The following is a 24,422-nucleotide window of genomic DNA, read 5'->3' on the forward strand; positions in this document are numbered from 1 at the left end:
CTGTGTTCTTACGTAATATTTCAGTCAAACAGAAATATCTGGAAAATAAGAGAATCAACACCTGTGTGGTGTATCCAGCACACCGCTTGAGACATAAAGCACTATAGCACCCTGGATAGCCCTCCCTCATTCATTCCCTCTCTCTCTTCTCAGGAATCACCGGCACTTTGAATTTGATGTTTATCTTCTCCATGCATTTCTTTATACTTTTGTTATATACATTTGTACCTATAAACATATGGTATAGTTCTTAAGATTTTTTTTAACTTTACTTGATTGTGCCATAGAATAGAAAGTTGCTCAATTGTGTCCGACTCTTTGCAACTCCAAAGACTTTTACAGTCCACAGAACCCTCCAGGCCAGAATACTGGAGTGGGTAGCCGTTCCATTCTCCAGGGGATCTTCCCAACCCAGGGATCGAACCCAGGTCTCCCGCACTGCAGGTGGATTCTTTACCATCTGAGCCACCGGGGAAGCCCTGAGTGGTCACAGAGCATATCATTGACAAACTGCATAGGTAACTTAACATTGTCACTGAGATTTACCATATACCCCCTTTCTCTTTGAGTATTTCATTCATAGAGTTGTTTATAGTACTTCATTTTTAATAATACTCTTATTTATTTATTCCTGCTCATTTATTCCTGAATATGAATAATTTTAGTATTTCCAAATTTTGCTTTTACTACTAACAATATTGCAGGAAATATTTTTCTTGGTGTTAAGTGTTAACACTTTCTCTGGAGTCCAAACCTAGGAGTGGGATTCCCTGGTGTGAGGGATGTATATCTTTACTAGATATGCACAAAACATTACCCCAAATGGTTCTGCCCTGATGCTTCCACCAACAGTGCATGAAAGTTGTCCAGATCAATATTTGGTGTTGTCTGATTCCAATAAGTGTGAAATGGCGTCTCATTTTAGTTTGCACTCCCATGAAACGTATGCTATGTTTTCCCCCCACTTTGTTTAGAGTGCATATGTCATCAATGTTACTATGAATGAATTGATCAATCTTGCCTACTACAGTTTGCAACACTTTTTCTTGTTTAAGAAAGCCTTCTCTACTTCTGTTAAAAGTTCTTAAGCTGTGTATCCTGAAGGCATACATAACTAAGTGAATATAAAAATATTAAATCATAGTTACATGGTCTAACAATTTAAACAATTCTAAACCATAAAGAAGGCTGAAAGCAAAAGTGGCTCAGTCGTGTCCGACTCTTTGAGACCCCAGGGACTATACAGTCCACAGAACCCTCCAGGCCACAATACTGGAGTGAGTAGCCTTTTCCTTCTCCAGGGGATCTTCCCAACCCAGGGATCGAACCCAGGTCTCCCAGACTGCAGGAGGATTCTTTACCAGCTGAGCCACAAGGGAAGAGCAAGTTCTGAGAGATGGTGCAGGACAGGGAGGCCTGGCGTGCTGCAGTTCGTGGGGTCGCAGAGTCTGACACCACTGAGCGCTGAACTGAATTGTATCAATCTCAAGACTGAACAGCTCAGAACATAGGAGACAATGAATAGGACTGATAGAAAAGTTTAACAGAAAGCTATTTTGTTGTCTGAAATGCAAAAAATAAATTATTTTCTTATACTAGATATATATAAAGGATTCAGAAGCAACGTCATATATTTTTTAAACAGTCTGACAGCCCTCTTCTTGGCTTTACTGAGAAGCAGGCTCAGTGACTCTGCACTCGTCTCAGACCACAGCTGCCTAGACCAGAAAAGAGTGAGCACTGGACCAACAGGAGGCCCAATCTTCACCTAACAAAGACCGGTAACTCCAGAGCTTGGGGTAAACGTTGTGATAGGCAGATCAGATCTGTCTAATTTTAGAAAACTAATTCAGGGTTTGAGGCTATGAGTGGTGCAAGGTGAACTTTAAGTTCATGGAATGCGGAAACCAGAGGCTGGACGGAAATCATGGAGGAATGCCGTACGAGCCAGAACCAAAGGCACCAGCCCTGATTCCCCACCTGCCATTTTCAAGAGTTTCAGCCTTCGGCTTCCTCCGAGCCTCTTGTAATAATGACGCCCTCTTTGCCGGAGCCAGCTTGAGGAGTATCTTTTTCTAGCCAATAAAGAACCCCACCTAACAACAGAAATGTTCTTCACACACTTATCATGTCAGATATTTACTGTATCTATCATCACAGATGCCAGTTTACATTTAAGAGATTGAGATATAAAATTAAGAGAAATAGAGAGCTAGAAAGGAAGAAAAAACTTTGTGAATATGTTATGCCCAAGAAAGCTGAAGAATGGGTCTTTTATAAAGTCTCTTTACTGAAGCTGTAACAGTAGACTGCATTAAAGTATGAAACTACCATGGATCTATATCATATAGTCCATTATTAATAGAAGAAATGTATTCAAAAGACTAACAACACAAATGCTCTGGCTAAATGCTTCAACTTAAGGCCACACATCAAGTATTAGAAACTTAATTATAGTAAACTAAAGCTTTAAATCACAACAAATGTAAATGATACCTATACACAATTAAAAACCAACTTATCTTCAATCATACTATCTATATGGGTAACACATGACAAATAATTACACCCCTATATTTGCATTTGAAATGTTCTATCAAATAAGTCAATTATCTTGATTGCAAACTTACCCACATAATATTTATTAGTTAGAAATATCATAAAATTAAACACCTAATCTTAACTTAGATTTTCTTAACTTAGATGTCTTCCCTGGTGGCTCAGCCGGTAAAGAGTCTGCCTGCAATGCAGGAGACCTGTGTTCAAATCCTGGATCGGAAAGATTCCCCTGAAGAAGGAAATGGCAATCCACTCCAGTATTCTTGCCTGGAGAATTCCATGGACAGGGGAGCCTGGAGGGCTACAGTCAATGGGGTCACGAAGAGTTGGACACAACTGAGTGACTAACAAATACACACAATCTTAACTTTCAGAATCCAGACAAAATCATTATGCCAAATTATTTTATTAGAATATTATGATTCTTAAAATAACAAAGTTCAACTCTCAACTTATTCCCCCATGTATAGGAGCCCATTCTAGAAATTCCTCATGGCTATGTTTATTCAGAAAAAATAAACTGCATACCTGCAAACTCATTCTGATGTTTGAATTTTCTAATATTTTTGTTTTTTAAAATAGCATTTGTCCACTAATGAACAAAAACATCCACACGCACCCAAACGTAATTCAAACTCTACACAAGTCTATGAATCACAAAGCTTAAGTCCTGCTGGCTGACTGTCAAAAGCCAGCCACCATGAAGAGTCTGTTAAGAGTTTCATATTTTTCAGAATCATTCTTTACATACTGCTTACTTCTTAGATTAGAGCCTCAGTTACTTTGGATGTGACTGCAAGAACTACAATGGGCTACATCTGTAGACTGACAGCTTTTCTGGAAATGAGTTCTGAAATGCCACATGCACAGTATAAGTTACTGTGAAGCTCATTATATATTTTCTGCTCCCAAAGTTTTTGAACAAAAACTTTTTTGGCAAAAAGCAGTAAAAAAAAAAAAAAAACGTTTTTGGCAAAAAGCAGTAAAATTCAACTTGACATATAAAATGCAATCATCCAGAGCAAAGTTAACATGATCTACTACAAAGGGTAACACAAATGTCAGAGTGGAAGAAACCCAGAACCCAGTTTTTAATACTTAAACTTGTAACAAGCCAAAAATAACCATATTGTTCTTATCTAATGGTAAAATGCTTAAAGAATGCTTTCTCTACTCTAATTAATACCAGCTTCCCAAAGATTTTTCCATTCCCAGATACCTAAATGCAGGCCATAGGGTTGGCATTCTATAAATATTCGTTGAATGAATTTACATATGTTTCATAAGAACCAGATGTCATAGCTAACTTAAAGTAAGCCCAGCCAGCTAACGATACTATAATGAAAACAGAAGTCATTGAACACTTATGCTATATTTAATCACATTTTGTAAGTGCATGTCAGTAAACATTAATGTGACAGATAAGTTTTCTAAGACCAGAACTCCCTTTAAGGGCAGGGAAAAATGTGTTGTATGTGCATATAGATTAGGAAAGCTGAGGTTATAAAAGTGGCAATGGCTATAAACTTCCTCAGACTTTATAATCATCTTTTATTTACTTCTAACAAAGGAATTTCATCATGAACTTTACCAGAAGAAAATGTTCATAAAAAATTATAAGGTCACATTCAACCTGACCTGAACAATTATATCATCAAAAGAAGAAATCCACTGTAAAAAGTCTTGCTAAACACACAGAAGATTCATTATCACTAATTATAGTTTTTGATCACTTTCCAGGAAGTGCATGCTTCCATGCAAGACAGTATCAAGTAGTTTTTTTCAAAATGCACTTCTAAAACAAGATTCCAGATTAACATTAAAAGTTGACAATAAAATGGTAAGTGGTAAGAATTATACAGGACTTCCTTAGTGGCTCATAGATAAAGAATTCAACTGCCAATGCAGGAGACACAAGAGACGTGGGTTCGATCCCTGGGTCGGAAAGATTCCCTGACGAAGGAAACGGCAACCAGTCCAGTGTTTGTGCCTGGGAAATCCCATGGATAGAGGAGCCTAGTGGGCTACAGTCCATGGGGTTGCAAAAGAGTCAGACATGACTTAGCAATAAAACAACAACAAGTATTATACATGCATGTACGTATATGTGAATGCATAAAACATAAATGAGTGCTTACTTTGAGCAAAGTGCTGTTTTAAATACTTTACTGAGGAGGTTATGGGAGGCTTCAAGAAGGTGGCAAAGACAGGAAAAGTCTTGCAAAATGTGTACAAATGGATAAATGGAAACAATCCAGGAGGATCACCTACTCAAGGAATTTGCTTCTCCAAGTATGGCCTGGGCTGTGGATCAGCAGCCAAGGGATCCCCTCTGAGCTTGTGAGAAATGCAGAAAACTCAGATCCCATCCCAGATCTACTGAATTAGAACCTGTGTTTTAAAAGATTCCAACTTATCTTTTTGTGTTTAAGAAGAGCTGCTTTAGGAAAATAAAGGTGAGCACATATGGAGCAGCAAGAACTCACAATTAGGACAGTAGTGGAAAAAAACCAACTTCAGAGCAGGAATGTAAAGGACAATAGAGAATGTGATGTGAGAAATATTTTAAAATTTTCGTGGTTTTTTTCTCTTTCATATTTACATGAATAACGGGAAAGAGGCAGGAAAGGGTTCATTAGCGTCATCAAGACAGAAATGGGTGAATGCACATGGCCTACTTTCCAGGTTATCACACGGCAGAGACTGCAATCCTGGCCGCCACCAGGCGCTCAATGGTCTGGGAGCAACTGCAGAAGGCACATGGGGACAAGGGAGGCCCGGAGTCATCTCTACGCTGGTCTCTTTGAGCCCGCCTTTCAGGCGTGAATGGGGTGTCAGAGAAGAGACTGCTAAAGGCAGAGGGGCCTATCTGGGATCCTGGGAGAAGAAAGTCGCCTAAGGCAGCAACACATCCAGGCAGCCTGGTGGTGTGATTCTGCAGAGAGAACACGCAAGTTCGTCTCCCTCCAGCACCTTGGCATCACCGCCCCACAGAACCTTCTGCATGCTTGAGGTGACTAGAGAGGCAGAGCTCTCAGGGCGCTCACAGCCTGGCTACCACATTCTGGCTCCGCAGCAAAGGGCTGTCTGGAAAGGGGTGAGCAGGAGGCCCACAGCTCCACTAGAGACAGAGGACGGCCACGGCAGTGAGACAGATGGTCCCGGCTGTGATTAAAATGAGACATGATGGACCAGCACGGATACCCCCACTGCAGCAGTGGGTGCCAGCAGACAGGAAACAAGCTGTCTGCCAGGGTCACAGGCACAGTGGAAGTGAATGAGGATCCCCAGAAGACCCTCCCCACTGGGCGCGCGCGCGCACACACACACACACACAGAGACACACACACACAGACCACACACACACACACACACACACACAGATCCCCCCCCCACACACACACACACACACAGACCCCACACACACTCTCTCTCTCTCTCAACCTAAGCAGAGACTGCATAAGTGAAGGGCAGAGGGAAGTAAAAAAAAAAAAAAAAGCACAGAAATGAAAGGAACCATAAATATTCAAATTCAAGGTTGCTGGATAGTAAAAAAAGGTAAGGCAGGAAAATAAGTACTTAGAAAATAAAGTCAATGGTCATTTTGACTAATTAGGTGTGAGAACAAATAAAAAGTGATGGATTGGTGGTGACAGGAGCTAAGAAGAAGGAAACAGGAAGAAGAAAGTGGTTTAGTGAGTGGAGGAGAGATGATGCCTCCAGTTTTGGAACACCATGTTAGGTAAACGAGAAATAAACCTGTCTTCTGCCCTCAGTTCGCAAAACAGAGGAAAACTGCAGCCAATATAGGGTGCCCAGGATTCACACATGCCATGTATTGGTTCATATACGCTCATAAAAAAAAAAATTACAAGAGAGTACAATCTGCTTACCATGAGATACAGTCAAGTCACTACAAGTAGCTGCAAAGAGACTATGAAGTTAGTATTAATAAAAGTGATTTTTTAAAAGACAATACAATAATAAACTATTAAAAAAAAAGATTAGAAACAGTTTCTAGAAATAAAATTGTCACCATTAGAAGTAAAAAAAAACCACTTATGTTTTTAAAGCATAATAATAAAACAAAATAATTAAATAATAATAAAACAAAATAAATTAATTTATTACTGAATTGAGAGTGTAAACTAGAAGATTATCTAAGTAGCACACAAAAAAGGATGAAAAAAAAAACAAAAACAGAAGAGAGGTTAAGAGATGTGGAAGTTAGAATGAGAAGCCCGAACTTCAGTGAACAGAGCAAAGTCACAAGATGTTATCTCTTTAAAAAAGATATTGGTGTGCATTCCATGAGCATTTGTAAAGTTCCCAATAATTCTGTATCACTAGAAAAGCCCACAATTTTAAAACATAAAGCAGCTTAAATACTGAATTAAAAGTGAAAATGATGGGAATATAGCCTAGTATTTTGAAAAGTTTAGATGACAAAATATGGGATGAAACATTATTAAAGGAGTGCAGATTTTATTACTTTTAATTTTTGTCTGGATTTTATTACTTTTAATGCCAGGCATGACTTGAAAATATTTATGGAACAGGACACAGGAGACTTTAAGAAAGTGTGAAGACGACAGAATCAGAGAGGATGGGAATGTCCTGTATGCCAAGACAGGATGAAGGAGTTGAAGCCAGTGCAGAGCACTGGCCTTGAGTTGGGGGAGCACCATCTCATGATTTCCAGCAACTCCACTGACCAACATCACCAATTTGTACTGTCACCACACATCTCTAGCAGGTATGCCCTGATCTGGTTGTTAGGGACACTATGTGCTTAGTTTGTAAAAACTCAGTGGATCAAATTTTTAAATTGCATAGAAATATGTTATTCTTCAAAAGATTAACTTCAACACTACTAATCAGAAGGCAGTTTTCTTCTCCTACTACATTATATTGATCTTAACTATGGTTTACTTACAGGTTCCATGCTTCTTAAATAAATAAAAGGCATGTGCCCAAACAAGAAAAAATATATTGTAGATTAAACAAGCATATTACCAGGATAAAAAAAAAAAACAACCTGGTAGAAACCTTAAATATGTTAAATAGGCACAGTAAACAGAACAATTCCAGGTAATTCAAGGTTAAGTCTCAAGGGACTCCTTTGAAAAATTATTAAAATGCGTTTAAGTACTGTAACAAATTCAATGCTTCATTGTTTTTATTTCAAGGTTATGATCACTTTTCAAGAGATCTTAAAAGTAAATTTTTCTTCTCTCTTAAAAGTAAATTCATTTTAATTCTGGAGTTTTATTAGGAATCTATTTGAGTTAGCAATACAGGAAGTTGCAGAAAAGTTCTAAAATTTGTGGTAAATAAGAATAAACTTCCGTGATAAATGGCACATTCATTTGAGTCAATTCAAATTATGTTTCATAATTTATACTAACAGCTATTTTTTATTTTTAAGAAAGATAAAAGGAAACTTTGCAGGAAACTGCTGCATTTATCCTACGAATGGGTAATAAAATGGAGAGAAAACTACCTCTAAATCATTTTTAAAGTTTTCTATTTACTCAAAATTCACTCTCTACAGAATTCTTAACCTAGCACAGGTATTTAGCTGGTCTATTCCCAGTGGGGAATCTGTTAACAGAAACCCAAGTCCCAGAGGAAGCTGAGGTGGGATCGGAAACTGGTAATTATGACTTATTTTATACTTCTTCAGCGATGTACCCACCCTTTGCTAAGAAGAGCCAACAAAAAGATTTAATATTTGTGACCATAAATGGATCAAACTGCAAGGAGGCAGGGAGGGAGGGCTGGCTCCAAGGAGTCTCTGAAGTATTTATAATAACAGCTTATATCAATACTTACTAAGATGTGTGTGCCATAAACAACGGCTCTAAGTACTGTAGATACACTTTGTCTCTCAACCCTACAGGATAGCAATACTTATCGTCTGGAATTTATAGGAAACTGAGGCTCACAGAACTGGGTAACTTGCCCAAGGTCTTAAAGAAAACATTTTACTGCCCAAGTTCTGGGTCAACCACCTTTCCCAAGTGGAGAGTCTTCCTACAGAACAACAACAAAAAACACTTGGAGGAATAAAAGTCCTTATACCTGGAAAAAGTAAGAAAAGTAAACTATAGATGGCAAAGTCCCTTCTAGATGGTAGGTTTAGGCACAATACAAAGCTTACAGCTGACAGAATCCAAAAGCCCCTCAGAACTACAAGAAGGCAACCGGCAGATTTGTAACCACTTGATTTCTGAGGTGCATGCCACATCCACCCTCATCTCACAAGATCAACAAAGCAGTCCCCTCCCCCGGTGTCTCTTCTACCTTCTCCCCCATTTTCCATTGTGAGGCATTATTTTTATATATACATTTTCTTTCCCTAAGTAGACTGTAAATTCTCCCAAGGATTTAGCAAACCTAAGAAAAAATACCAAAAATATGGACCACACTGAACAAATGCCACCAATGACAATTCTCACCAGACGAAGACCAACAAGACATAAAGAACACACTGTTGGCTCCTGCAAGCCAAAGTTACCCACAGTCGCATCATCCTGTAGGACAGATACAGTTGTGAGAGTATATGTAATGTCTTGTTGCATGACTGTATGCATTTCAAGAAAGCATTCCAAACAAAGCATTCAATAGTATGTGAAGTAGCAACATAACAATCCTGTTAAAAACAAGATGCTTCCAACAAGGACCTACTGTGTAGCACAGGGAACTCTGCTCCATGTTATACGGCAGCCTGGATGTGAGGGGACTCTGGGGGAGAATGGATACATGCATATGTATGGCTGAGTCCCTGTGCTGTCCACCTGAGACTCTCACAACATTGTAAATTGGTTATACTCCAATATAAAATAAAAAGTTAAAAAAATGTATTCAGAATATACAAATAAAAAAATCACTTTCACTCCACCACTTACCAAGAGTCAAAATATTTTTCTGATCATGTAACAAGAATTTGGTCCTCTATGTTATGTTTTTAGAACTCTGTTAGAAATAACATGGTAAATTCTAGTTACTCTTAACTAGCAAGGTGTTGAACATAAATAGGGACACAATGGGCCAAAATTCACTAATTTACCCAAAGCACAAGGATAATATATTGACTTTTTCCCTTTAAAAAACTATTACTCAAAATGAATCACTTAACTAGTTACTCGTTTAATTAACACTTATGAAAAGACGAATATGTGTCACCTCACTAGGTGATAAGTCGTACAGGGTTGTGCCCTGATGAAACCAATCCGGGTGTAGAGATGCAACAAACACAAAAGTAAAAGGACAAGATGATTTCCAAATGGTGTAACTTGGAAGGGAGAGGAAAGAAGACTAATTTAGACTAAATGGTCGGGAAAAACTTCACTGAAGAGGAGGCAAACAAAGGAAGTCTCACTCATTCATACTACGTCCCAAGTGAAATATCGCAAGTTCAACATGAAGCACCAGAAACTGGTGGTTTCACTGTTACCCTAACAGTTAAGTAAATTACAAGGGGCCAAAGTTTACAAAATTACCAACATTATGCATCCCTAAAGTTAAACATGAGATATAAGTGAGGGTATCTGGAAGTAGAGCGTTGCCACAACAAATACTAAAAATGTGGAAATGGCTTTAGAATTAAGCAATGGGTAGAAGCTGAAAGAATTTTGAGAAGCAGGATACAAAAAGCCAAGATTTGCCTTGGACATGCTTTTAAAAATACAGATATTAATGGCTCCCTTGGTGAGACTCAGATGAAAGTAAGGAAGATGGTAGAGAAAACTAAATACCATCACTAACAGACTGTCAATAAACAGGTGAACTTAACATGTGCTGCTGCTGAGGATGAAAAGGAGGAACTTATTATTAGAAACTAGAGGAAAGGGAATCCTTGTTATTTCATGGCAAAGCATAAGTGAATTATGTTCTGCAGTTATGTGGAAAGCAGAACTTGTGAACTATAAACTTGGATATTTAGACAAGGAGATTGGCAAGCAAACTGTTGAAGGTGCAACCTGTTTTTTTCTTACTGGTTATAGGAAAATGGGAGAGGAAAAAAGTACAAAATGAAAGAATGCTGTCAGATCACCATCATACAGACAAGAAACAGGCTGATAAAACGGTGCTACCTTTCCTTGAAAAGAAAGGATGAAAACTGAAGGATGGAGTCCAGAGGCCAGAAAGTGAAGCAGAGTCACCAAGAGTGCTCATAGGCCTTGAACCTAAAGTAGTTTGCAAAGTATATGGGACCAAATATGCAGTACTTTTTCTTTCCACTTTATCCCTTTTTGAATGAGAATGACTATTACTGGTATCCTGATACTCTTGAACTGTGGTGTTGGAGAAGACTTGAGAGTCCCTTGGACTGCAGAGAGATCAAACCAGTCAATCCTAAAGGAAATCAGTCCTGAATATTCATTGGAAGGACTGATGTTAAAGTTGAAGCTCCAATACTCTGGCCACCTGATGCGAAGAACTGACTCACTGGAAAAGACCCTGATGCTAGAAAAGATTGAGGGCAGGAGAAGGGGACGGAGGATGAGATAGTTGGATGGCATCACCTACTCGATGGACATGAGTTTGAGCAAGCTCTGGGAGTTGGTGATGGACAGGGAAGCCTGCCGTGCTGTAGTCGACGGGGTTGCAAAGAGCTGGACACGACTGAGTGACTGAACTGAACTGATGCCTGTTTCATAGGCTGTGCATTCTTACTATATTCTGGGAGCAGAGTGTTTTCTATTTTCACAGGTTCACAGATGAAAAGAAATTTGGTTCTTGTATGAATTATATGAAGATTCTCACCTATACCCGAAGTAGAGTCTGAGATCTGGATGAGATTTCGGGTGTTGAATTCATGCCATAAGGGGCTGAGACTTTAAGGAGATCAAACCAGTCAATCCTAAGGGAAAGCAAACCTGAATATTCACTGGAAGGACTGATGCTGAAGCTGAAGCTCCAACAGTTTAGTTACCTGATGTGAAGAGCCGACTCATTGGAAAAGACCTTCCTTCATGCTGGGAAATATTGAGGGCAGGAGGAGAAGGGGGTGACAGAGGATAAGGGGGTTGTATGGCATCACCACCTCAGTGGACATAAGTTTGAGCAAACGCCGGGAGACAGTGGGGGACACCAACGCCTGGTGTGTTGCGGTTCACGAGGGTGCAGGGTCGGACACGACTTGGTGGCTGAAGAGCAACAACAACTGCTTTTTGCACGTGGGATGGACATGAATCTTTGGGAGCCAGAGGGCAGATTATAGGAGACAGAATAACAGTCCCCAAAGATGCCCATGTCCCCAGTCCCTAGAATCTATGAGCATGTTATCCTACAAAGTATGGAACTTTGCAGATGTGATTCAAGACTCAGCTTGAGATAGGTCTGCTATCCTGGATTATTTGGGCAGGCCCAAAGTGATCACAAAGGTCCTTATGGGTGAAGGAGGTAGACAAGAGAGTGATGCTCCATGAGAAAGACTCCACTAGCCACTGCTGGCTTTGTAGATGAAGTAGAGGCCATGAGCCAATGAAAGCAGGTAGTCGCTAGACAGAGGTTGGATTCTCTTCTACAACCTCCGAAACAAAAGCAGCCCCAACATCATCTTGATTTGAGTTTGTTATAAGGCTCTGACCTACAGAAATGTAAAGGTAGTAAACTGTGCATTGTTTTAAGCCACTAAGTTTATGGTAATGAATGTTCATTTTAAAATTATTTTTGTCCCATTTCTGTTAGGATTTTTAGCCCCACTTCTGTTAAAGTTTTTAATTAGTATTTAACAAATTATAACAGAATGCAGCCTAAGCATTACAAAATCAGGTGCAGGTGACTTTAGCTTATTCAACTCAAGTGTGATCTGGGATCCAGTTTCACCAGTGTCACACTCTAGGATGTCAGACATTGGGTCACTACAAGCCAGAACATGTGACCAAAAAATACATGACTTAGAAATATGAAAAATACATCAGGTTCTCCCATGTAAATCTGTGGTACACTGAATTTTCCAAGGTAGAGAGAAGTGCATAACAAAATACAAAGTAAGATTGTGATTGGACACTCAATTGTCTTAAAAATCAATGCACTCTTTTCAAGGTTTAAATAACATCTTCCACCATATCCTATAACATAGGTATCATATTTGAATGCAGAGTTCCAAAGAATAGCAAGGAGAGATAAGAAAGCCTTCCTCAGTGATCAATGCAAAGAAACAGAGAAAAACAATAGAATATAGACTATTCAATAGAAAAGAATATAGAATAGAATATAGAACAATATATAATACAATATATATTGTATTATACAATACAATATATTAATATATACAATACAACAATATATAAAACAATACAGAACAATAGAACATAGAACAAAAGACTATAGAGATCTCTTCAAGAAAATTAGAGCTACCAAGGGAACATTTCATGCAAAGATGGCACAATAAAGGACAGAGATGGCATGGACCTAACAGAAGCAGAAGATATTAAGAAGAGGTGGCAAGAATACACAGAACTATACAAAAAAGATCTTCAAGACCCAGATAACCACAATGGTGTGATCACTCACCTACAGCCAGACATCCTAGAATGTGAAGACAAGTGGGCCTTAGGAAGCATCACTACGAACAAAGCTAGTGGAGGCGATGAAATTCCAATTGAGCTATTTCAAATCCTATAAGATGATGCTGTGAAAGTGTTATACTCAATATGCCAGCAAATTTGGAAAACTCAGCAGTGGCCACAGGACTGGAAAAGGTCAGTTTTCATTCCAATCCCAAAGAAAGGCAATGCAAAAGAATGTTCAAACTACTGCACAATTGCACTCATCTCACACGCTAACAAACTAATCCTCAAAATTCTTCAAGCTAGGCTTCAACAGTATGTGAACTGTGAATGTCAAGATGTTCAAGCTGGATTTAGAAAAGGCAGAGGAACCAGAGATCAACTTGTCAACATGCGTTGGATCATCAAAAAAGCAAGAGAGTTCCAGAAAAACATCTACTGCTTTATCGACTATGCCAAAGCCTTTGACTATGTGGATCACAACAGACTGTGAAAAATTCTTCAAGAGATGGAAGTACCAGATGACCTGACCTGCCTCCTGAGAAATCAGTATGCAGGTCAAGAAGCAAGTTAGAACTGGACATGGAACAACAGACTTTTTCCAAATAGGGAGAGGAGTGTGTCAAGGCTGTATACTGTCACCCTGCTTATTTAACTTATATGCAGAGTACATCATGTGAAATGCCAGGCTGGATGAAGCACAAGCTGGAATCAAGTCTGCTGGGAGAAATATCAATAACCTCAGATATGCAGATAACTCCACCCTTATGGCAGAAAGTGAAGAAGAACTAAAGAGCCTCTTCATGAAAGTGAAAGAGGAGAGTGAAATAGTTGGCTTAAAAGTCAACATTCAGAAAATTAAGATCACGGCATCCAGTCCCATCACTTCATGGCAAAAAGATGGGAAAACAATGAAAACAGTGACAGACTTTATTTTGGGGGGCTTCAAAATCATTGCAGATGGTGACTGCAGCCATGAAATTAAAAGATGCTTGCTCCTTGGGAGCAAAGCTATGACCAACCTAGACAGCATATTAAAAAGCAGAGACATTACTTTGTCAACAAAGGTCCGTCTAGTCAAAACTATGGTTTTTCCTGTAGTCATGTATGGATCTGAGAGCTGAACTCTAAAGAGAGCTGAGCGCCAAAGAATTGATGCTTTTGAACTGTGGTGTTGGAAAAGACTCTTGAGAGTCCCTTGGACTGCAAGGAGATCCAACCAGTCAATGCTAAAGGAAATCAGTCCTGAATATTCATTGGAAGGACTGATGCTGAAGCTCCAATACTTTGGCCACCTGATGCAAAGAACTGACTCATCTGAAAAGACCCTGATGCTGAGAAAGATTGAGGGCGGGAGGAGAAGGAGAGAACAGAGGATGAGATGGTTGGATGGTATTGCCAACTTGATGGACATGAGTTTGAGGAGGCTCCAGGAGTTGGTGATGGACAGAGAGGCCTGGCATGCTGCAGTCCATGCGGTCGCAGAGTCAGACAGGACTGAGTGACTGAACTGAACTGATTTACTATCATTGATAAATTAATTTCATGTTCTTTATAGCTGAGTCCAAAATTAAAGAATAAAAAATGAGACCTAGGCTTAATAAAAAAAATTATTTTAAGGAATAATACTACACTATAAGAACATAAATGACTCTCCTCAGATATCCATAGTCATTTTCTTTAATTTACCTAACGTATCAAATAAATATAATGACTGTGAAAAGTTCTTATTAAAAAAAAAATTATTAAGCCAATCAACCTGCTCTTAGATATCATGCACTTATTTGGTTGTCATTTACTTTTACTGTTTCCTTTCTGTTTACATTCCCATCAATACTAAAAATGGCAAAGTGTAAGGTTTATATTCTAAGTGAATCCTAGTCCTACACAAGATATTAACATGATTAAGAACTAAATATGGGCTTGACAAAATAAAAGGGTTGTCAGGACAACTTGCAAAGATCCTGTTCCTGAAGTCTCACGATAGTTTGGGAAGCGGACAGGGCGTAAAGCGAAATCACGCTGGAAGCCAGAGTGCAAATATGCTCTACCATAAGCCGAGCATTCCTGTTTAGAGAAGAATGGCGCCCTGAGGAAAAGAGCGTGAGGACAGAGGGAAGCCAGGTCTACAAGAAAGCTTTTATTCTACAGGCAAAGGAGAAGTCAAGAATGGTTTTCTGGACAAGGAGTTAGCGTGATACCTACTGCAGGCTAGAGGTGAATGCGGGGCAAATGCAGGAAAGTCTACTGCAACTGGGCTGCCAGAGGCAGAGCAGAACCTGAACTAGAAAAAATGAGAATGAAAAAGAGAAGATACAGAAATATCAGCACTTTCAAAACCTACATCAACACCACCTGTGGCTTCTATCATAGTAACCGCTAATACAAAGCAGGTGAGGGAGAGAGAAACTCACAACCTCTGTTGAAATACCAGATCCACTCACTCACTCAAGGAACTTTCTGACATCTAAGATCCTGAGCCAACTCTAAGGAAACAGCTAAAGCAATGCAAAATCAAAAGTTCTGCAATGCCATAATTTCTCAACTAGAGGAGTCACGGGAAAAGTTTAAAGAAAGCAAAGCGATGAACGGTATAGTTTCTCAAATAGCTCGTGGGTGGTAGGAATGGAAAAATATTCACCAAGTAAAAGAGATCCAGTTCCTCACCTCACTTTAAGAAGTTAAAGAAGCAGATAAAACGTGTGGATTTGTATTTGTTTGTTTGTGGGGATGACTCCGGTGGAGGGAAGGATAATGGGTGGAGTGAGAGAGAATAACAGCTCAAAGTTTCAGAATCAAATAATTTAAAAACAATTCGTAAAAATTTTATTGGCATATTCTCTAGCCTCATACATCATTGAAAATTATCATAAAATATGTAATAAGTACCCATATGTATAATATAGTCTCACTGAAACAGGTCTAATGATATACCCTTAAAAAGATGGTAAGTTGTAACATCCTCAAAGATATAACAATAACATTTTCCCTTGAGACAGTCACATATAATGAAAAGAAAATTTTCATTATCAAAATAAGTTTCTTTCTTTAGGATTACTACTCTAATACTAAAGCCTGAAAGCTAAATCTAAAAGGTTGAACCACTTAAACCCTGACCTAATCGTCTTTAGGTCAATTAGACTAGGTCCTCTGTTTTGTAAGGCCTAATTCACTGCTCCTAATAAGGATAGTGAAATACCTTTGAGTTAAAATATATACATTTGTTCCCAATAACACAGACATCCAGTACCAAAACCTTTTTACTTATGTGTGTCTTATACCTGAATCTCTCAACCACGATGTCTAAAATAACTCTTGCCTTAATAAAAAATGAAATATAATGGACTATTTACTACACCATCTTAAAGGTACCTTAGGTGCTTTATGCCTTAAATAAAAAAAATCATTTGATGAGAAAAAAAATAAAGAGAAAGAAAATCTGATGTAAATGGAATTGACATTGGTTATAGGTTACCTAGAAACCATTTTATATTTCTAGATGATTCAGTTGCTGCATTTTACATGGAATGATTTAATTGAGCTCTTTACACACTAAGAACTAAAAAAAAAATCCCCAAAAGAACCAAAGGTCAACACTTCACTGCTACAGTCAAACTAGGAAAAAGAAATATTTTTTCAAACATTCCAAGAATAAGCCAACATTCTGTTTAAAGAAACTAGAATGCTGGAACTCTGGGCAAAAGGGTAGAGGGGAGGATGGGAGTAAAACAGAGGAGGAGGAATGCTGGGCCAATGATATGATCCTGTGGTGGGATTTCAACAGAGAAAAGGTGTGGGAACAGCACAAGACTAAAGCTAGAAAAGAGAGCTGAAAAAATTTAGCTACCTAAAGATTTTAAGCCATTTTGAAAGCTTTCTAATGTTACTGATATGAAGAAACAAAACTCCTTAATTTCTTCTGAAAATCGTAACTCTGCTACACCTCTCTCAGAGCTCTCATACAGTTCATGGTAGAGATCCAAATTCAGGTTCTACCCTACATATTCAGTATATATTTTTCAGTCTAGAAGAGCTACTCTCAGCTGAGATTAGACTTGCCCCTAGGGCATGTTTGGGAGTTACCTGAGACATTATTGGGAGGCCAAAGATTCTGCTAAGCTTCCTATAAGGCACACCACAGCTTGCACAAACAAACACCCATCCAAAATGCCAGTGCTAAATTTGAGAAATACTGATCTCTTCTGAATATAAGCAAACACCAACTCCTTGAACCCTTATCCTTGTCCATTTCTAATAGACATCTACTTAAAGCACAGAACCACACCAGAGGACTCATTTTTCAATGTTTTAAACAAACATGGTGGATGGCTGGCTCAAACTGAGCATCACACAATACACGGAAATAATACATCAGAGCAGGAGTGCACAAACTGCTGGAAGAGAACTTTTCAATCCTTTTTCCATTTTTGTCTCAAGCACGTTCCATTTGAAAGAGGAGCACCTATATGTTTCCATACCAAGGTATGTCCCTTCTGTGTTCAAGATACTAAAAATATATTGACTTCCTCAAAAGACTATTTCTTATTAATGTAGAAACTTAGGTAAACTGTGAACTGAGGAAGATTTACTCTGGGTAGGGGGAGGGGCGGAAAAACCATCAGGTCTCTAAAATGCAAAGTTATTTCACAGTTTACTTGTAGAATGACTCAGATCATTATTACTTTTAGTCGTGCCAAGTTTGCAGCTTCTAAGCCTACTAGTAATGGAGGAAAAAAAAACCCATTTTTCCTGCAGTCATTAAACCAATGAAACAGAAGCTTACTGAAAATAGGCTTCCGCAATAGTATTTATTTTATTATAACGGTTACAAAAAGAAAAGCAGTCGCTGGAGTGCAAATAAAGATTCTGAGAAATCTTTCACCTACTTCACTACCTATAGGTAGGGTGGTGTGGTGCGTTTGCGGGGGGGGGGGGTGGGGGCGGGCAAACAAAAGAAAATCCTAACTCACACATCAAAAATCTTAAACTGTGAATATTTTCCAAATGTATCCCTCAATCAAAATCCTGGATTACTCTTTTCACGTTCCCTTCCTTCAAACTGGAAAAGCAGAGCGTTTCGCCACCAGAACAATACTAAGAACAAATAAAAGCCTTGCGTCGACCTGGCAGATCTCATTCATCAGAAGCCCTGGCAGCAGAGAAGAATCCTGCTGTCCCGTGTGACCCACTCACGCCTTTCACATCGGTTTTACTGAAGCCAATGTTACCCAACTTCGGCGGTTCCCATGTCCCCACAGTATTAAAAAAATCCAAGCATAGCCTACTTCCCCTACGCAAGGTAAATGTAATCAGTGCGCCTTTAACACTTACTGAGTCGCCATAGGAAGTTCACCAGAAAGACACAATTCAACCCTAAGGAGGCCCCACAAAAGGTGCACTGATTCACAAAACGTGGCACTCTTGACATCCTCGAGGAAACCACAACCGCGATACGATGCCCTGTACGCAGGGTTTTAGCGCGGGGGGTGCTTTTATTTCTTTTTCGCCAATGCCCTTTCATTTTCATAAAGCTGAGCTAACTTAAAAGAAGGGGGCTTCCTCGCGAACCGCTCCTGGGCTCCTGGTGAAATTCACACCAGGCACGCGAGTCGAAGTCTTGCCGCGCCGCCGGCGAGTTCTCCGCGGGCAAGGGAGCAAAGAGAAGGGGACCGAGGAGAGCGGCCCCCGCCTCAGCTCTGCGCCGCACAAGCTCGCGCTCCGAAACCATCCTCGGACGCTACACGATGCGCCCCCCGCCGCTTTGGCACGTCCCCTCCCAGTTTCCCAACGCCAAAGAGCCCAGCACAGCCGCGCCCGGCTCCGCCGCCCGACCCCCGGGTTCCAGGCCCACCAGGCGCCCAACCCGGCCCGGCCGCTCTTACCGAGCAGCAGCAGCTTGACCTCGCGCGCCGCCTTCTCGCCATCCTCGCGGAGGTTCCGGTCGATCATCTTACTCCGCTCCACCGCCGCCTTGTCCTCGGCGCTCAGCGTACAGCCCATTGTGCCAGGAGCGAAAGCTGGCTGCCGCTCCCTCCAAGTCCGGTGCGCTGCCTCGAAACACAGGTGAATTCTTTCTTTCTGGATGCAGGCGTTCGAATTCCTCCTGACGCCGGCCACGCCACCCCTACCTCCTTCCGAAACTGAGCGAGGGCAGCGCTCTCTGCCGAAAGGCGAGCAGCTCCGCAGCTGCTTTCTACAGCCAGGCTCTACTCCTCGCCTCCCGAGGCGCCCCCTAAGCCCAGGTTCCTAGATTCTGGGAACAGCTGCCAGCGGCCTCCTGCTGGTGGCCGCGCTGCAGCCTCTAAGGAGCCCAGCTCGGCTAGGCGTCCGCGCGCCGCCGCGTCCCCGCCCCTGCGTGCCCCGCCCGCCGCCCCGCGACCACTCCCAGAGCGCGCGCTCGCGCGCGAGCCCTCGGACCTCGCCCCCTCGGATGGGCGCGCGCGCCCGCGGACCCTGGCGCCGCACCGTCCGCGAGGGCCGGCCACCCGCGCGCGCGCCCCCCTGGGAAGCGCCCCCGGAGCCCCAAACCTCTCGGGGAATTCCCCTACCTGGCTTCCTCCTCGAGAGTGTGATAATTTCCTCCCGTTTACTCACACCCAGGGATGTGTGCGGACCTGCCCCTTGGGGTGCGGGTGGGAGAGCTGCCAAAGTTGGAAACCGAAAAAAAAAAACCAGTCCTGGGCGTTTGAGCATGCCCAGCTCGGGCGGGCGCGCGAGGGTTTTCAAAATGCAAACCCCTGTCAGCTGGCTTTCATGGCGGTGGGAGATGGAGCGAGCTGGTCTGGGAATGGAGCCATGGAGAAAGCAGAGCAGGTAAAGTGCGGAACAGAAAAGTCCGGGGAGGACAGGAGGTCAACTTTCTTCCTTTTTTTCTTTCCCTTCTCTCCTCCCTCCTACCATCCATTTTCACGTTCCTTTCCACAAGGAGAAAACATTTTGAAGGACTTCCTCAAACCTGAGAAAATGTGAGACAAAGAATCAAAGAGTATATTTTTAAAATAAGAGCCAACACACCCGAACAAACCTGCTCCTCACGGTAACTGACCTCCTCTGGGGCAACATAGAAGCTTCCAGCCAAGTTCTGCACCAATATTCATGACCATGTTAGTAAATCAGAAGCCACTGGGCATGTCATTCCTTATTGCAGGCTTTGGCATCCTCACCCATAAAATGAGATGGAGTTGATCCACACTATCCTCCATCCTTCCAGCTTTACCTGGTCTAGGGGAAATCACTTCTGTGGGCGTTAGACACATCTCACCCAGCATGTCATCAATGAGCATAGGTTTAAGATCTGGTCTCTGTCACTTGTACTACTACACTTACCCTTACAGATATCACAGGAAATGTTGGTTGATTATAATATGGGGTTGGTAGCAAAGAAAAACGTCTTCTTTGATATTATTAGGAAATTGCTCTAACAGAAACCAAAGAGCAACCATCTAAAATAAATATAAAAAGTTTGTTAAAAAAAAACAAAACTGGGCTTGAGTTTTCCAAGGTAAGGATGCTACAGTAAGGATAGCCTTAGATGGGTCTCCTAAGGAAGGCCTGGGGCCTGGGAAAGATTGCCAGTTTCCTCCTAATTGGACATGCCCTTTCCTGTTCTGCAGTAGTCAAACATGCTGGGCTCAAGAACTGCCATTTCAGGAACTGCCTCAACTTTTCCTATGGTCTTTTGTAAGATACCAGCAAAAAGGAGCAAGCTTTGAATTCTAATGAATCACCTTTCAGTTCAGTTCAGTTCAGTTCAGTTCAGTTGCTCAGTCGTGTCCGACTCTTTGCGATCCCATGAATCGCAGCACAACAGGCTTCCCTGTCCTTCACCAACTCCCACAGCTTACTCAAACTCATGTCCATCGAGTCGGTGATGCCATCCAGCCATCTCATCCTCTGTCGTCCCCTTCTCCTCCTGCCCCCAATCCCTCCCAGCATTAGGGCATTTTCCAATGAGTCAACTCTTCGCATGAGGTGGCCAAAGACCTGGAGTTTCAGCTTCAGCATCAGTCCTTCCAATGAACACCCAGGACTGATCTCCTTTAGGATGGACTGGTTGGTTCTCCTTGCAGTCCAAGGGATTCTCAAGAGTCTTCTCCAACACCACAGTTCAAAAGCATCAGTTCTTCTGCACTCAGCTTTCTTCCAGTTCCAACTCTCATATCCATAAATGACCACTGGAAACACCACAGCCTTCACTAGATGGACCTTTGTTGGCAAAGTAATGTCTCTGCTTTTTAATATGCTATCTAAGTTGGTCATAACTTTCCTTCCAAGGAGTAAGCGTCTTTTAATTTCATGGCTGCAGTCACCATCTGCAGTGATTTTGGAGCCCAAAAAAATAGTCTGACACTGTTTCCACTGTTTCCCCATCTATTGCCCATGAAGTGATGGGACCAGATGCCATGATCTTAGTTTTCTGAGTGTTGAGCTTTAAGCCAACTTTTACACTCTCCTCTTTCACTTTCATCAAGAGGCTTTTTAGTTCCTCTTCACTTTCTGCCATAAGGGTGGTGTCATCTGCATATCTGAGGTTATTGATATTTCTCCCGACAATCTTGATTCCAGCTTGTGCTTCCTTTAGCCCAGCATTTCTCATGATGTAATCTGCATATAAGTTAAATAAGTAGGGTGACAATATACAGCTTTGACACACTCCTTTTCCTATTTGGAATCAGTCTGTGGTTCCATGTCCAGTTCTAACTGTTGCTTCCTGACCTGCATACAGATTTCTCAAGAAGTAGTTCAGGTGGTCTGGTATTCCCATCCCTTTCCGAATTTTCCACAGTTTACTGTGATCCACATAGTCAAAGGCTTTGGCATAGTCAATAAAGCAGAAATGGATGTTTTTCTGGAACTCTCTCGCTTTTTCGATGATCCAGCAGATGTTGGCAATTTGATCTCTGGTACCTCTGCCTTTTCTAAAACCAGCTTGAACATCTGGAAGTTCATGGTTCACGTATTGCTGAAGCCTGGCTTGGAGAATTTTAAGCATTACCTCACTAGTGTGTGAGATGAGTGCAATTGTGCGGTAGTTTGAGCATTCTTTGGGATTGCCTTTCTTTGGGATTGGAATGAAAACTGACCTTTTCTAGTCCTGTGGCCACTGCTGAGTTTTCCAAATTTACTGGCATATTGAGTGCAGCACTTTCACATCATCATCTTTCAGGATTTGAAATAGCTCAACTGGAATTCCATCACATCTACTAGCTTTGTTCATAGTAATGCTTTCTAAGGCCCACTTGACTTCACATTCCAGGATGTCTGGCTCTAGGTGAGTGATCAGACCACTGAGATTATCTGGGTCGTGAAGATCTTTTTTGTACAGTTCTTCTGTGTATTCTTGCCACCTCTTCTTAATATCTTCTGCTTCTGTTAGGTCCATACCATTTCTGTCCTTTACTGAGCCCATTTTTGCATGAAATGTTCCCTTGGTATCTCTAATTTTCTTGAAGAGATCTCTAGTCTTTCCCATTCTGTTGTTTTCTCTATTTCTTTGCATTGATCCCTGAGGAAGGCTTTTTTATCTTTCCTTACTATTCTTTGGAACTCTGCTTTCAAATGGGAATATCTTTCCTTTCCCCTTTGCTTTTCACTTCTCTTCTTTTCACAACTATTTGTAAGGCCTCCTCAGACAGCCATTTTGCTTTTTTGCATTTCTTTTCCATGGGAATGGTCTTGATCCCTGTCTCCTGTACAATGTCACGAACCTCCATCCATAGTTCATCAGGCACTCTATCAGATCTAGTCCCTTAAATCTATTTCTCACTTCCACTGTATAATCATAAGGGATTTGATTTAGGTCATACCTGAATGGTCTAGTGGTTTTCCCTACTTTTTTCAATTTAAGTCCGAATTTGACAATAAGGAGTTCATGATCAGAGCCACAGTCAGCTCCCGGTCCTGTTTTTGCTGACTGTATAGAGCTTCTCCATCTTTGGCTGCAAAGAATATAATAATCTGATTTTGGTGTTGACCATCTGGTGATGAATCACCTTTATCCTCTTTGTATTTCTTGGCAGTCTAAATGTTGATGTTCATCAGAAACTCTGGAATTAAAGTTGACAGAGTGAGCTTTCAACATAGTGTTTGCATATTACCATTTTGTATTATCTGTGAGTCTTTCGACTGAAGCATCTTAGCACACATCAGTGTGTGCTAACAATAGGAATTTATTTCTCACAGCTCTGGAGGCTGGGAAGTCCAGGATCAAAGCACCAGCCAATTTTGTTTCCTGTTGAGGACTCTGCTCCTGGCTTTCAGATGGCTATCTTCCCACTGTGCTCTCACCTATAGAGAGAAAGAGCTCTAATCTCTCTAACTCTTCTTATAAGGACATTAATCCCATCATTGGGCCCCCACCCCCTGCCATTACCTGCCAAAGACCCTGCCTCCAAATTCCATCATACTGGAGTGAGGGCTTCAACATATGAATGGCAGGGGCAGGGACACAAACTTTCACTTCATACAGGGTATGTTTTGTTTAAGAAGAATAACCAGTTAAAAGAGTTGAATGCAAAGTATATGACGGAAATAAAGGATGTTACCCAACAAAACAAATGGTGTTACCAGCAAGAGGATTTTGTTAGTAGTCCAGATATAAGGTGATAAAAATCATTCAAATTAATAATTTGCATAATTATGACATTGAAAAACATGATTCAACAACCTTGTCAAGCAGGTGGGACAGATAGTAGCAACTCATTTATTTTATAGAAAGTGAAACTGAAATACAGAGTTTAAAGCAATCTACTTCAGAGTACTGTTTTACCTTTTGGCCATCATGTTTTCAACAACTATACTGACATATAATTCACATTGCATTTATTTTATCACTAAAAGTATGTAATTCAATGGCTTCTAGTATACTTGTAGAGTTGTGTGGCCATTACAACAATCAATTCTAATAGAACATTTTCATAACCCCCAAAAGAAACCCCATGCCCTAAAGCCATTATTCCCCCAATCTTTCTGCTGTCACACCTACCCCCAGTCCTAGGCAATCAATAATCTACTTTCTGTCTCTATAGATTTACCCATTCTGGACATTTTATATAAAAGGAATCACATACATGGTCTTTCGTCACTGCCTTCTTTCACTTAGCATAAAATTTTCAAGGTTCATCCATGCTGTAGCATGTTTCATACTTCATACTTCTTTTTACTAGTGAATAACAACTCACCATCACATGTTAAGAGAATTAGAGACAATGTTAAAAGACAAATTGGGATATTTTCAGCTGACAGCATCTAGATCTTACCAAACTGTGTCATAAGGAATGATCAAAGAAACTGGGGATGTTTAATGCAGCAATGAGAAGATACAAAATGGCATGATAGCTC

General features: G+C 40.8%; 1 protein-coding gene across 1 annotated transcript in view; it reads right to left on the reverse strand.

Annotated features, from left to right (window-relative positions):
- The window catches only part of GNAI1 (G protein subunit alpha i1), a 106,747-nt gene extending 87,015 nt beyond the window's left edge, over positions 1-19,732 (reverse strand). Inside the window, exons 1-2 of the mRNA XM_043872425.1 lie at positions 19,631-19,732; positions 18,965-19,133 (exon numbers count right to left, since the gene is read on the reverse strand). Of these exons, the coding sequence (XP_043728360.1) occupies positions 18,965-19,082 (118 nt within the window). The 5' untranslated portion in view covers positions 19,083-19,133; positions 19,631-19,732. The remainder of the gene's footprint in view (positions 1-18,964; positions 19,134-19,630) is intronic.
- Positions 19,733-24,422: the final 4,690 nt, after the last annotated feature.

This window comes from Cervus elaphus, chromosome 18 (assembly GCF_910594005.1).
Source record: "Cervus elaphus chromosome 18, mCerEla1.1, whole genome shotgun sequence".
NCBI classification, from domain to species: Eukaryota; Metazoa; Chordata; class Mammalia; order Artiodactyla; family Cervidae; genus Cervus; species Cervus elaphus.